A 15,511-nucleotide genomic window follows, 5' to 3' on the forward strand; every position below is an offset into this window, starting at 1 on the left:
CCTTAGCTTTACCAAACCTGTAAACAACTACCGAGTTCTTTGTTGGGCTTTACTGTTGGATCTCTTTTTATGTTGTTTTTCCAGAATACTTCATATAATGAAGGCTTTTCCTCATGATTTTCTTCTCTCCATTTGTCACCTGAGTTCATTCTTCAGAAGAGAGCAAGCAAGCTTTAGAGTGACTTTAAGACTTGACATTCATGTCCTTTATCAGAGCCACCATTCAGTCAGCCTGCAGCTACATATCAGATACCTTCCGCACCCAGGGCCTAGTGGCAGCCTGTTGAGTTCACAAGGGGATGCTAAGCACAGATTCTGTCTTCAAGGATCTTAGGGTTTTGTAATACTGGTGAAGCGAACCAACAAGGAAAAAGAAAATAGGGAATATATACAGACAGACAGACAGACAGACAGATACCTATCGTTGCACAATAACTACCTTTCTGGAAGTGAGAAAGTAGCAGAAAAAGGGAGAAAAGGAGATGGCTTCTCTTCTGGGAGAAGCTGTAAGAGTGCGCTCAGCTTTAGATATTCACTATTTTTCTTTCAGTCTTTTTTTTTTAATGGAATAAATTAGAAATGATGTGAAACTCGTAGGAAAACCACAAATTCAGGTTCCCTTGAGCAAGATAAAGCACTTAACCAGTAACAATTAGCCCCTCGTTCTATGAATACATCTTTGAGTCAATGAATAAATGATGTCTAAGTTCTTACTTTGTCTACAGCAGCCTAGAGGAGACACGTCACTGGGGAGCTGGCCTTGTTTGATGGACAAGAGCAGGCGGGAGACCTGGGAGAAGAGACGAAGCCTGGTTTAAGGCTTGATCTGCTGAGGGTGGCCTGTCTCTCCTGTAGAGATCAGATGCTGAGCTGCATGGCAGTCTGTTTCAAGACTGAGAGATTGTTAGCCTTCGGTCTCCAGAGGCTGCTGCTGCTGTGGGTATTGTCTGGTAGCTCTCATTACATGCTTAGTAAATACAAGGACATATGCTAAGCCCTTTGCGTGCAGCGTGCCATCTAATCCACTTGATAACTCTGAAAACCAAGAGGCAACGCTGACACCTGTCTTCCTTCACAGAGTCAGAATCTAATCAGAGTCGACTATTGGCTGGCAAGCCAGAGAATGTTAACTTTGGGGGGAAAATGCCACAAATTTATAACCTAAAGGGTTATTGGTACCCTACAAGACAGCACCATGAGAAGGAACTTAGGGAAACAAATGACCTCGGCAGAGGTTAAGAAATGATTGTGTTGGGCTGGAGAGATGGCTCAGCGGTTAAGAGCACCCGACTGCTCTTCCAGAGATCATGAGTTCAATTCCCAGCAACCACATGGTGGCTCACAACCATCTGTAAAGAGATCTGATGCCCTCTTCTGGTGTATCTGAAGACAGCTACAGTGTACTGATATGTAATAAATAAATAAATCTTAAAAAAAAAAAAAAGAAATGATTGTGTTAAGAACACACGGAGAGAGCTAGTGAGATGGCTCCGTGGGTAAGTGGACTTCTTCCAGGGGTCCATGGGATGCTTGCCAGCAACCACAAGGAGTCTCACAACCATTTGCAATTCCTGTTCCAGATTCAGGAATACCCCATCTCAGAAGCCTACAACTGTTGGCTCCAGAGAAATGACACTCCTCTTAGATTCACAGTCACTGGCAATGTGAGCTCACATTCCTGTCTCTCAGTCCCAGCTGTAAGTCTTAGAAACGTAACAGCCTAAGAGAGTCACACCAACAGTGTGGTGCGGGTGGCGAGTGTAAAGTCTTTATTACATACATGAATAATACATATGTGATATGTAATATGTAATATGGGATATGAAATTAGAATATAGAATTATATGTACTATAGACTACAGGCAACGGAATACAGAATAATATATTATATAATGTGCAATATGTATAATGTGTAATATATAATATGTAATATAATATACAATATATATCACAGGTCACAGCTTTGAATGAAAGTAACCTAATATTTTTACACTGCCCAGCAAAATCAGTAATCACTTGACAAACGTGGAGAAACATGGAAAAATACAGGATCAAAGCAATTAAGGTGTTTCAAAGAGACATTCTAATAGTAACTGCTTGTGCGGCTTAGATTAGGTATATAAATGGTAGCCAAGATGAGCAGTAGTGTAGCAGGATAGAAATATATCCAATGAGCACAACCTTGACTTTGGCATCGAAAGAAGGACCATAGTGGGCCCGAGACATCACAACCTCTATCGTAGTAACACTGAGGATGGGCGTCTTTCATGCTTTTATGTACTGCATGCTTGTCAGGGCGCTAAAGTAAATCCACGCTTTGGACTCCTGTCATGCAAATCAATTCAGATACAAACCTGCAGCTTCACTTGGCAGTCATGCAGCTAAATCCCATCTTGAGGATCTGCACCGTACGAACATCTGTGATGGAGAGAAAGGAAGAGGGAGACAGTAACACTTTGGGGGCATACAAATATAATTTTGTTTGTTTTGTATACTTATGCATGGATGAGATTTACAGGGATATCATGAGACATACTATGACATATCGAAAAAAGAAAATGACGGCCTGGCAAGATGATTCAGCCAGCAAAGACGCTTGCCACCAAGCTTGAGGACCAGGGTTCGGTTCCTGAGACTCACATGATAGGAGAGAATCAACAGCTGAAAGTTGCCTGCCAACCTCCTCACACACGAAAGGCAAGTGCACACCTGTGTGCACGCACACAATAGCTAATACATAGAATGTAAGAATATTAAAAAGGAAAAGATAAATGTCTAAGGGTGAGTTTGTCATCGATTATAGAAGGAGGGGGGGGGGGGAGAGAGAGAGAGAGAGAGAGAGAGAGAGAGAGAGAGAGAGAGAGCCTACAAGCAAGTGAACATGTTTTATTCACTTACTTCATATTTATATAGCTGAGAAGTATTTATAATCTTTGCAGCCATCTTATTAGCATTTCTTCTTAGGTGTCTTCTGTTTCCTACAGAATGTATGCTGCTTTGTTTCTAAGCCATCTGGGGATGGGAAAGGAAGGAAGGAAGGAGGCTTCACATCCTTCAGATGCGTGCGATTTGACATGGGCTGTAGTCCTCTATTTCCTGGTGGCTTCCCAGCAGATGTCGCAGTCATGGCTTTATTCAATTCCTGTTGGATGTCTGCAAATCTCTCCTTTTGTAAGTTTTTCCTTTATCTCTGGGAAGAGGCAGTGAAGTTTGCTTTCTGCCAGGTGGCTTTGATTCCTCCCTGAGCCTGGGACATCAACAGAGCTCCGGGGGCAGTCCCATGTGTCTCCCTAGCAAAATAAAAAAAGAATACACAGTGAGGGGGAAAAAAAATCAGAATCGAGGCACTGTGTCTCATTCCCAACACCCTTACAAAAGGTCTGGTGCATGATTAAAGGTTTACAACCTGATTATCTGTGAAGAATACCACTCTAAAGACTTTGGAGACCGAAAGAAAGAAAACCATGCTAGCACTAAAACAAATCTGATACAAGGAACAGAAGAATGCATCCACGCAGTGAAAATGCATGGTGAGGCGCGCACAGATTCTGCAAGGCATCTGTGAGTAAAAGATCAGGTTGAGCACAGGGAACAAGCTACTGCTTTTAAAGGGCCATTGTTTTTGTGAAATCCTTGAGGGGTGGGTGAGGCAGCTGTCCAACCAAAGTCTGTTACAGAGCAGCGAATCTTCCGGACACCTGTAGGTACGCATCCCGCAACACAGGAGCCATCTGATGCCTGTGCTCCTCAGTTGACACTACTCCAAAGAAGTTGCACAAACTCAGGCACTGGGTGCATCTATAGATACGAGAGGAAGGTCTGGGGGTGTTTAAAGAAGATGTGGGTTGGGGTGACGAGGAGAACTGTGTCCTTTGACAAAGGCACAGCCTCGAGTTGGCTTCTCATTGGCAGGCTGCTCACATCTCACTGTCATTGAGTGGAGTGTGTTTCCTTTGTCTAAAGCGTTGAGTGGTTATGAATAGTAAGAGTAGACCATCTGTAATTATTTTTTAATTATTAATGGTTTTGTTAGATCCTTTCCCTTTTACATTCCATTTCTGTTAATGTAAGTTAAATCAAATGTACTTCAGTTCCCAAGCTGCTCCCCAATGTGTTTTTCATTGTTCTATAACACTACTTCAGCTGTCTGCGAGGTGTCTCTGAAAGAGCCTGCCTCCACAGAGCCACCCTTACCGTGCTAACAGAGCCAGGTGCCATCTCAATGCACATCCAGTATGTCTAATACACAGCATTAGTCTTGATCAAATCCTCAAATTCCCAGTGGTGTCCAGCGTCAGAGTCATGGCATGTGCAAAAGCTTTCGGCTCTTAGCCACTGTCTCAAAGGTGAACACAGGAACATCTATTTTTATTTGGAGCCCTGGGTGAAAGGTCTTTTTAACAGTTTACATGTGCAAAGGTTTGTTTGTTTGTTTGTTTGCTTTTCACTTAACTGGAAGCTAAGTGAGGAGAAAGGGGTAAATTTGAAAAGAATTAGAGGGAACAAAACTGGTGTCCGAGTTTAGTGGTCTGACTAAAGGCTTGGCCGAGTAATTTAATCAGAATAAATACTTTACTTAGTATCTGGAAATTAGGAAGATAACGACACTGAAGAATGCGCGGGAAAAAGCTTTCCTTTGAGAGAAGAAGAAATCCACCATTTAATCAATTTTTCATCACCAGCAGAATGGCTTTTGATGGCACATTATCCCCTTGGAGAAGCAGTTCAGGGCCTGCTATTTACCATGGGACCTGGCTTCAGATCTACTCTTAAACATCCAACAAATTCAGGCACAATAGTCTCGGTGAACAAAAGACAAGGAAGAGAGAGTGGGTGAGATTTTAAGTTTTGTTTTATTCTATATAACACTCAGCCTGAAGATTGCAGTCTAGGAAGAAATGGTCAGGACTGGTCAGGAGGCAAGAGGACTGAGGAGAATGAAAGGTCTGAGGTGGAGGAGGGCAGTAAGCCTCACGGAGTCTTACTTGTAAGGGGGCAGCTATGTCTCCAAAAGCACACAGGTAACATACAGTGAACCGAACACAAAAGCTACTAAAAATGACCGGATAAATTATGCAAAGGGATTTCTGGATTTCTTTCAAGTAATTAAGTTTCGATTTCTTACATTTATTTTTGTTCCATGAAACACAAGGCACCAATGACTGCAAAAGTCTAAATTGATTGTTCCAATACTTTCTGTTAGATTTCGTGACTGGACTTAACTTCAAACAGAGGCAAATACGCTAACTAGACCGTGGAAATTCCCAGGGATGAAAAATAGTTTACCTGGACGGTAGACCCAGGGGAGTCTGCAGGAGGTTAGGAAGAAGGACTTGGCCTCTGCCCTTAAGTTTTCTGGGAGAGGAAGGAAGGGGCACATACCTCTCCTCCCCCCCCCCCCCCCCCCCCGTGAGTGAGTGAGAGTGTGTGTGTGTGTGTGTGTGTGTGTGTGTTGAGAGTGTATTCAGAGGTATGTGGATTCACACCAGCTCTTTGCACAGTTGATAGAGGAGGGGGTCCTCTCTGCCCACTCCTGGCCTCCAGTATTAGTCTTGTCAGAGGATCCAATCAGCATCCCCTCCTGGTCACTCTTAGCGGCAGCAAACTCACTAGCGGCAACAGCAGGGATGGACCCCTGGGAGGCCCAGGGCTGCAGGCTACCCTCCTCCTATTACCAGAGAGGGCTTTTCTTGAAACTCGTCTCTTTCCTCGCCAATTAAAGGGAGGGCCGTTGTTTTCATTTTCTTTTTCGTCCCCCTTTCATCTTGTAGTCTTCTGTCCGGTATAGAAGCCTTACGTTTGACTCAGGCTCAAACCTCCTAGCCACCTGAGTTCTCAGTGCTAGCCCCGCGTAATTTTGACCTCCTTTGCCCAGTGGGTTCAGGAGGTGGGGGATGGAGGAGGTGAGCTCTTTAGAACCTTCTGGGAAGTGCCATATGTGGAGAGATCTGAAGGCGGCTAACCTCTAAGGGGAAAATTAACCCAAAACCCTAAGAGCTGTGTTGAACAAGGGAAGGCATCTCGGTGAAACAATTGACCTCTCTTTCAACATCTAGTACCAGAAGTGTCCTTTCCTGGCGTTTTCACAGATCCTTGGTGTCCCAAGAACTCTAGTTCTTTCCCTCCTTCTTTTCTTTTTTTCTTTTTCCTTTTCCTTTTTCTTTCCAGGTACAGCCAAGGCTCAGGAGTTTTATCACTCCCCGACATCTCAAGTCAGTGTCCGGTGAGAGTGTTGGGGGCCAGGGTTCGTCATCCTGCAGAATCTGAAGCAAGTTGGTTGATCACCTTGCATTTAATGACCTGGAAAACGGGACTTAAAGAGACCGTCCTCTCTTCCCATGCTCATTTAACTCCAGTGTGTTGGTGCACTCAATAGGGCAGATTTGTCTTTTGAGAAATCTTTCTTGTAGTGCATTTCAATTCTGTTTGAGATACAAAGAAATCACACTGCCCTTAATAAATTAAATTTTAATAAAACACATTAAGTCCAGTAAAATATGAATGTGCTACTTAAAATTTGAATAGTAAATTAAGACCCAGGAAGGAGGAGACAGTGGTTTGTCCCCCTGGGATGGCTTCAGGCATCAGTCGATTTCTGGGTAGGGGGTGGGATAGAACTTCAGGGACCCTGCCTGCTGCTGCTGCCAGGAATCCTTGGTGGACTCCTCTTCGCCTGGAGGGAGGCAGTTCACATCTGTCTGCACCTGGCAGCGGATGGGACAGAAGCTACTGTCAAACAAAGAGGCTGGGTGGGAAGGAAGAGAGAAACCCTGGGTCTAATCACACAGCTGATATACTTCTCAACAACAACACCCACCCACTTCGATTTGCCTAAGTAGGTGTGTAGGTTGGCAGACATAGAGTTTTGGGCAAGAGGGTTTACAGACGACTGTATCTTAAACAAGTTTGTAATCTGGGTCCAATTTACTGGCTAAGGAGTGGGTAGGGTGGAGTTGGGGGTGGGGGTGGGGTGAATCTGGATTCTTTTTCTCAGAGCAGCTCCCACATTCTACAGCTGCTGAAGTACTTTCCAGCAAAGCTGGTGGGCAAGACTGAAATGGGTTTTATTGATATGACCATAAGGATGTTGGTATTTTGGACACTCCTGAAGGGAGAGATGGCAAGACTGGCAGTCTTGCCCATGAAGGAAGACTCGCATTTTCTCTCTAATGCAAGGTAACCACTTGCTCATTTTTCACCTGGAGTAGGAAAAGAAGTGAAACTCTGACTTGACTCTTAAAAATGCACGGGTTTTCTAGAAGGAAGGAGACAAGGGGACCATTTCCAAGAGACAAGAAACAATTTCTCTCCAGTCACACTTTAGTCTCCACTTGGTGATTAGTTAACAGAGGTGTTTCCTTTCTTGTCTGCAATTAGAGATAACACTAAAAATATCTCAGAGCTGAATAGTTATTTAAGACTAGCTTAATGAGGTATGGAATCCAATCATCAGAAAAATTGTTTCATGGGAGTTTTCTTGCTCAAAGAAATAGTTTAGCCAATAAATTTCACATTAAGCAAAGTTTGTCCAGTCAGTTCATCAGTACCCTCTCTATTTCATGAATTTATCACACTATCTTATTTACCATATAAAGTGGTGACAAGTGTTTAGCATTTTGGAGATCAGTTGTCAGTTGGTATTAAAATCAAGATTAATTCACATTAACGATATGCATTTCTCAATACTCCCAGATGACAACATACATTAATACAACTATTACAAGTGATTAAACACAATGAAAGAGGAGGGACAAAGAGAGGTTCAAAACACCCCAAATATTTGATTTTGCAATTCAAGTTCAGCAGACTGTTGCCACAAATAGTGTTTGGGCAACTCCTCAGGGCTGCTTTTGACTTTACATCTAATTAGACACCTAATGAAAGAGAAGAATTCTTTCCCCGTGTGGTTTTCCTCCTTAGTATCTGTGTGCCTTTATTCATACACATAAACACACTATTTAGGAGTTGAAATACCACAAAGTATTTTTCCCTCTTTCTTTCTATAATTCACTCACTGTAACTATCTGGGGGAACTAGATGGATGAAAACATTTGTCTTCCTGCTGTTTCCTACTCTGCCCAGAGTTTCTTTGGGCATGTGGTCCTTACTCAATATGGAGAAAACACACCCACATCTTTTAACGGATTTTTATTAGGCATTTGAGATGCTCAACAGTTTATACTAATTAGACCATCCAAAGCCTTTTGAAGATTAAGCAAATTGGACAACCCTTGTTAATTAGAACATAATTTGAAGTTTGAAATTATATCACTGATGAAGTGGTCTAATTAGTATGGCGATATGTTAATGGACCAGTGAGACACCAGCAGTGGAGTTTGGCATGGACCTCTCTGAGGCACGCACAAAAATTCTCTCTCTTCTACTGGCATTAATAAAAGATTTCTATAGACTCCAGCTTTTTCACGATGACATACAATTTATATACACACAATGCCCACAGTGCTGTTCATTTTTTCACTATTATGAAAACTAATAAATTCGTCAAGCTGAATTAAGCATACAAATCAGACGAGGCATAGCAGATTACACGGTGAAGCTCGGTGTCTCCCGAGCCTAAATGAAATTTCAATCTAATAATTCCTTCCTGGCTGGGTCATAATTTGTTTAGAGATGCTGTTGTACTTCTTTCAAAGCGCCATTCACACTATAATTAAATGATACTCAAGCTTTTAACTTTGATTTATTTCATTTCGCGAAGCTTGAGACAGTGAGAACTGCACAATGTTATTTTTTTTTTATTTCCTTGAAAATTACCTTGGCTGCTGAGGTAGAAATTAAACACCTAAGCACTTACTTGAACAGTCTTGCACACAGCCACGTTCTTTCATGTCAACGCCCCCCTCTTTGAGTCCCGTGCCCAGGCTTCTCAGGGCTCTCAGTGGAGAACAAGGCTCGTAGGAATCCCCTTTGGCTACTGTTTATTATTTTCCTTTACGCAGGGGAAGAGAAAGGCGGGCTCCAGACTGGCGAAGAAAAGCGGCAGAGATTTAAGCACCACGGACAGATCCCGACGCGCTGTAAAAGCTGAGGCTTTCTTTGGGGGGGGAAACTCCGACCACTGCTTTCCTAACTTGAACCTGCCAGCCTTAGCCTGGATGAGGTCAGGGGAGGATCCGCGGTTTCCTGCTCGCCGCTACCGCCGCAGGGCTTCCGGGTGCTGACTCCCGGAGGGCTCTCCTTTCCACGCTTGCCCTCCACTTTGTTTTTGTCCTAGAGCGTGCCAGTGCCTCTTAGGCCTGCCGCCTCCTCTCGCACCTGCTGGCCTTCCCAGGCTCCCACGGCCTGCACCTGCTCCGGATCACCCCTGTCCGGGACCAGCCACCCGCAGGTCCTCACCGTTGTCTGCACCTAGTGTCTTCCGCGCCCTGGAAAGATGAGAGTAGCCCCAAACACCGCAGGACGTAGAGGAAGGATGGGAACGTGAAGGAGAGTAAATAGGTTGTGTTTGGGGGGTTGGAGCTGGGGAGTGGGCCACACTGTCTGCTTTTGAACTGGAACTCAGAATGTGTGTTCACTTCCAGGAAAAGTGGTTTGCACTAGCACAAAAGTGTAAGCTAAAAATAACCTCTGCACACAGCGATTGTGGAAATGAAGATAAGTGGGACTTACGCCAGCCTCTCTCTGTGTGTGTGTGTGTGTGTGTGTGTGTGTTTGTGCGCTTGCGTGTGCGCGTGTGCCTGTGTGTTTGTGTGTGTGTGTGTGTGTGTGTGTGTGTGTGTGTGTGTGTGTGTGGTGGTGGTGGCATTCGGCAGCACATGCGCTCTGTATTGCTGGCCCTTCTCTTCCTGTCAGTTGCGCCTTTCCCTTTGATTGTAGTTAATGAAGAATAATACATCCAGAGTCAGGGTTTGCCAGGGGATCCTCCCAAGTCCCAGCTCATCCCGTACTGGACATAGGGAGGAGGTGGAAAAAGAGAAGGGGGTGGGGGAAGAGGAATCTGTACATGTGTTAGAGGGGGATATGCCCATAAAGGGGGGAGTCGCATGCGCACACACGACCCTAACGGGCTGTGTGGCTGTCCAATCCGCTGAGAGCTGAGGGAAATCGAGGGAGAGAAAGCCCTGCAGCCGGGCAGACCCACGTCTTTCTGCACTAGGCACCCGCCGGGCGGTGGGATGCGAAGCCCGGGGCTGACCTCAGCACCCATCAAGGCGGGAGCTCAAGGCAGAGCGGAGGACCTGGGTCGCCGCCGCAGCGTCTAGATCCTCATCAGTGGCCCGCAGCTGGGGAATCGGGGTCACTGGAGCTGACGGGAGGGGAGGGCCCCTGAAACTTAGTGGTAAGCAGAAGGCAGGAGAGCAGGTCGCCAGGTAAGGTGCACCTCACAGTACAGGGCCAGTCGCGTCTTGGAACGCAACTTTTAGGGGGAGTTTCTTCTTCTAGTGAGGCGGAAATCTGGCAGAAGCGGCGGGAGGGGCTGGAGGCTGGCATTTAGGTGACTGGCACTGTCGGGTGACCTGAAGCACGGACCTGGCTAGTTGGGTGGGGTTGAGCTGGGGCGCGATTGGAAGCAGGAGTTGCAGGCGCGGCGTAGGAGTGGTAACAGCTGAGCGCGTGCCGGGGCAGGGAGGGCAGCGATCCCGTAGCAGAGAGAGAGAGAGAGGGGGGGGGGGGGCGGTGCAGGGAGAACTGAAAGGACCAGAATCTGGGGGGAGTCAAGGGGGAGCCAGGGCGGGGAGAAACCCACCCAGAGCTAGTGCTTCCTGGCAGGGGAGGGCGGGGGAGGGAAAGAGAGGGGAGGGCGGGCGGGGGGGCAGGCGCGGGAAGAGGGGACTATAACTCCACGGCCTCGACGAGCTGGGGCACTTTGGGGCGCTGAGGTCTGAAGCCAGCCCAGGGCAACAGCTTGAGCAGACCCAGCAGGCGACACAGAAGCGGAGCCAGACTGGGAGAGCCGAGCCTGGAAGCGGTGGCCGCTGAGCACAACTTTGCCGTGTTGTTCCCTCTGCTGCTCCCGCCGGGTACTTCTCCGGAGGGTCGGTAGCTGGGACCAGAGTGAGCCAGCGACGAGCGCGCCGCGCAAGGAAAGATGATGATGATGTCCCTGAATAGCAAGCAGGCGTTCAGCATGCCTCATGCCGGCAGCCTGCATGTGGAGCCCAAGTACTCGGCGCTGCACAGTGCCTCCCCGGGTTCCTCTGCGCCCGCGGCGCCCTCGGCCAGTTCCCCTAGCAGCTCCAGCAACGCTGGCAGCGGCGGCGGCGGCGGCGGCGGCGGCGGCGGTGGTGGCGGAGGCCGGAGCAGCAGTTCCAGCAGCAGTGGCAGCGGCGGCGGCGGCGGCGGGGGCTCGGAGGCGATGCGGAGAGCTTGTCTTCCAACCCCACCGGTGCGTATGTCTGCATAATCACCGCTTAAAGGCACATTTTGACAGCCTCCTTTATCTGCTTGATGTTTTTTTCATGTCTGCACAGCAAATCACCCCACACCTCCAACCAATCCCCCCCTCTCTTAAGTATTCAACGGGTCTTGCCTTTCATATTAATTTTTATGACCTGGGATGCTGCCTGTGCGCGTGTTGTGTTGTGTTGTGTTGTGCTGTCTGTGGCTCACTTTCCTCCCCCTGCACATTGGCTTCTCGCGCAGGCTTCTCTTCTCTTCTCCCGGCCGAGTTTCAGGATCCTTGTCGTTATTATTATTTTAACGTTCTGGGAATGCTGTAGGCACGGTGGCGGTGGCGAGCCCTGGGCCGGGGGCTTCCGGAGAGAGCGCGCACAATTCCCTGCTGAGCGTAATGTGTGCCTTCTACTTACAATTGCAGAGCAATATATTCGGCGGTCTGGATGAGAGTCTGCTGGCCCGTGCCGAGGCTCTGGCCGCCGTGGACATCGTCTCCCAGAGTAAGAGCCACCACCACCATCCGCCCCACCACAGCCCCTTCAAGCCGGACGCCACTTACCACACCATGAACACCATCCCGTGCACGTCTGCCGCTTCCTCTTCATCCGTGCCCATCTCGCACCCGTCCGCTCTGGCTGGCACCCACCACCATCACCACCACCACCATCACCACCACCACCAGCCACATCAGGCTCTGGAGGGCGAGCTGCTGGAGCACCTGAGCCCCGGGCTGGCCCTGGGAGCCATGGCGGGCCCCGACGGCACGGTGGTGTCCACTCCGGCTCACGCACCGCACATGGCCACCATGAACCCCATGCACCAAGCAGCCCTGAGCATGGCCCACGCGCACGGTCTGCCCTCGCACATGGGCTGCATGAGCGACGTGGATGCAGACCCGCGGGACCTGGAGGCGTTCGCCGAGCGCTTCAAGCAGCGACGCATCAAGCTGGGAGTGACCCAGGCGGATGTGGGTTCGGCGCTGGCCAACCTCAAGATACCGGGCGTAGGCTCGCTCAGCCAGAGCACCATCTGCAGGTTTGAGTCCCTCACGCTGTCGCACAACAACATGATCGCGCTCAAGCCCATCCTGCAGGCGTGGCTGGAGGAAGCAGAGAAATCCCACCGCGAGAAGCTCACCAAGCCCGAGCTCTTCAATGGCGCGGAGAAGAAGCGCAAGCGCACGTCCATCGCGGCGCCCGAGAAGCGCTCACTGGAAGCCTACTTCGCCATCCAGCCAAGGCCCTCCTCGGAGAAGATCGCGGCCATCGCCGAGAAGCTGGATCTCAAGAAAAACGTAGTGCGCGTCTGGTTCTGCAACCAGAGGCAGAAACAGAAGAGAATGAAATACTCAGCCGGCATTTAGGGACCCTTCTCCAGGGATGGCCCTTTCCCTTCGCCCTCTCTTTTCTAACCCCCCTCTTGTCTCTCCTGCCTCTTTTCTTTCTACTTTGGCTATCAGAAACAATTCCGGTAAATGTGAACCCAGACCAAGTCAGGAGCAAAGAAACAAGCAGCTGAGCCCAAATCAGAAAGATTGTGAATTGATTTCGCAAAGTGAAGAAAAAACAAAATCACAAACACACCACAAAAGGAATTTGTCACGTTGTAACAGAGCTGTCCCTTTTAAGCGCACCTCGACTGCTCAGCTTCATCAGAGGAAGTGTGGAGCTGGTTGTCAACAGGAAGACAGAGGGACAAGCTTCTGAAAACCCCGCAAGAATGAGCAAGTAAGATTTGTTTTTATTCTTACAGACGTCACCTTGTTCACGTTTAAAAGTACACTTTGCAGCTATTTTTCAGAAATAGAAATTGATTCAGGACTGAAACTCGAAGCTAGAGTTGATGCTTAATGTGACACGATAGAGACGCCTCTAAAGTATTTTGAATTAAAAAAAGATGGCAGATTTTCTGCATTTACACTGTATATTATATATATATTTTTATTGTGGTTCTTATCGCTTTCTTCCTTCTCTAAAGTGTTAATACTTACGAAGGAGTTGCGCCTGCTGTGTTCACTGATCTTGACAACTATTATTAGATTATTGCCGTACAACCTTCTGTAAATTATTAATTTATCTCTCTGGCAACTTAATTTTGTGCACATCCTAACTAATTAAACTTCTTTAGTCTGAAAAATAAAACCGGCGGATACATATAGGTAGTGATGCTCAAATGTTCTTTTTTCTTTTTCCGTCTGATGAGTTCCCTGGAGTTTCACAGCTTTCCCGCTTAGACTGTGTTCTCTTCGGCCTAGTTGTATATTCTCACTTTGAATGAAGATTGTTTCCTCCCTTTGTTTTTAACTGGTAGCGTTCTAATTTGTGAGCTGACACTTGATAATGGATGTCTTAATCGTGTAGATCTGATTCACTGTCCGAAGTCTTGTTTACTTCCTTCCATATTTAATGGGGATTCCCACATTGTCCCCCGCAGCACACGTGCTCTCTCACTCACTTTACAAGCCTACACACAGACACACAGTACACGTCTCTAACAGAAGAGAAGGGGCAGTTGGAGGTACGACTGATAACCAGTGTATCCTTTTCCAGCCTAGGTGCGTTCTCCACTTGGTGCTTACTCTGCTGGACTCAAAGATTTCACCCAGGTATTTCAATCTCCCAGCTTTTAGTTGCTTTGTGGCTACATTTGACCTTTATAGGATCCTTCAGTTTTTCCTTTTAGGATGTTTGTTTGTAGGGGAAAATTTTGGAACTATAAGAAAGACAGTGCACTGCCTGTAAATTCACAGTGTTTGGTAGAATCCTTTTGGAGCACACACACAAGAATAGGTACACAGCGACTGGTACCTTCTCTATTGTAAATATTTCATTCAAAATGATGCACATATAAATATATTCTTACAGAATTTGCTGTAATTGTTGATCCATTTGAGGCTCTCCAAAGTTCTGAGTTCTGTATATGACCTCGTTCCTTGTTTTTGTTAATGAATTATTTACTATAGTAATGTATTAAGTTATTTTGGGTGTTGTTTCATTGTCTTTCATCGAAGAGATGATTTTAATGTTTTATTGGCAAAGTATGCTACTTTTTTCATTAAAATATGCTATTAATATTAAATGACTTTTAAAACGTGATGCAGTTTTTAATCATTTATGTGGGAATTATTTTGGTGCTGATTCTTTTAAAAGACAGGAACACAGAGAGTGGCTGCTATTAAAATGTGGCTTGGACTTTGTAAGAGGCAACTCCCTGGGAAAGGCTAAAAGAACAACAGGGTTTATAATATCACATTAATGGTCAGAGCTCATCTCACAGGGCACTTTGCTTTTTAGCTCAGATGAAATCATGATGTCTGGCTCCAGATAGCTCCTCTGGAGTCCTTTCTTCAGACTTGAAATAATTCTGTAAAGAGAATCTTACAAAGCCAAGGTCAGATGGAAACTATTCCAGCCCTTCTTTCCCACCTCCCATGGGGCAAAGGAAGAAAGGAACTCAGCCCACATTTCAGTAGCTGTGGGAGGGTGGGTGTGGCAACAGGGGGGGCAGGACTTGGTAAGCAAGGAGAGAAGTTCAACCCCATAGTTCTCAGTTCCTTAGCCTGTCCTGGAGATCAACACACAAGTCATAGTAGAAAGCACCTGGGGTTCTGGCAGGTGAATAAAGTCTCTGTCTTGGGGTTCTCTGTCTCTGTCTTTTTCTATCCCCCATAACCTTTAAGGAAACTAACCTTATTGCAATAGACAGGGTGTGGCTGAGGAAAATCCTGGGTAGTTAAAAGGAACAAATTTTTGTCCCTTTTTGTGACTTTGTCTGGCACAGGAGCTGGAGTAAGCCTATTAAACATTGATGTGGCCGTGGGTTCTGCCCATTTGGCACAGTCACTTCTTTTTTGAATCCTACTTTAAGACAATTCCTCTCCCATTAGAATAATTTTCAGGTCCTTCACAATAGTTGGGCAATGTATTGGGCTTTCAAAGTTTATATTTTCTAGTGAGGCTATGATTTGTATTTTTACACCATCTATAATTCATGGAATTAATTGGCAAGGAAACATTATATTAATGTATAGATTAAACAAGAAGAAAGAAGCAGGTACTGACCTGTCCTGAACACACTCGCTGAGGGTAACTCTTGTTAACTATATTGGCCTTCCCCACATGAAACTGCCACAAGATGCCTCTTTATTAGGAAG

The 15,511-nt window shown here is 46.6% G+C and overlaps 1 protein-coding gene across 1 annotated transcript; it reads left to right on the forward strand.

Annotated features, from left to right (window-relative positions):
- The first annotated feature begins 10,820 nt into the window (after window positions 1–10,820).
- On the forward strand, window positions 10,821–14,452 carry Pou4f2 (POU class 4 homeobox 2). Its single transcript, NM_134355.1, is given in 2 exon segments — window positions 10,821–11,347; window positions 11,780–14,452. Coding segments are annotated over 2 exon segments (1,239 nt in total). The 5' UTR covers window positions 10,821–11,050; the 3' UTR covers window positions 12,722–14,452.
- The last annotated feature ends 1,059 nt before the right edge of the window (window positions 14,453–15,511 follow it).

The sequence above is a fragment of the Rattus norvegicus genome, chromosome 19, assembly GCF_021556685.1.
Source record: "Rattus norvegicus strain SHRSP/BbbUtx chromosome 19, alternate assembly SHRSP_T2T, whole genome shotgun sequence".
Taxonomy (NCBI): Eukaryota; Metazoa; Chordata; class Mammalia; order Rodentia; family Muridae; genus Rattus; species Rattus norvegicus.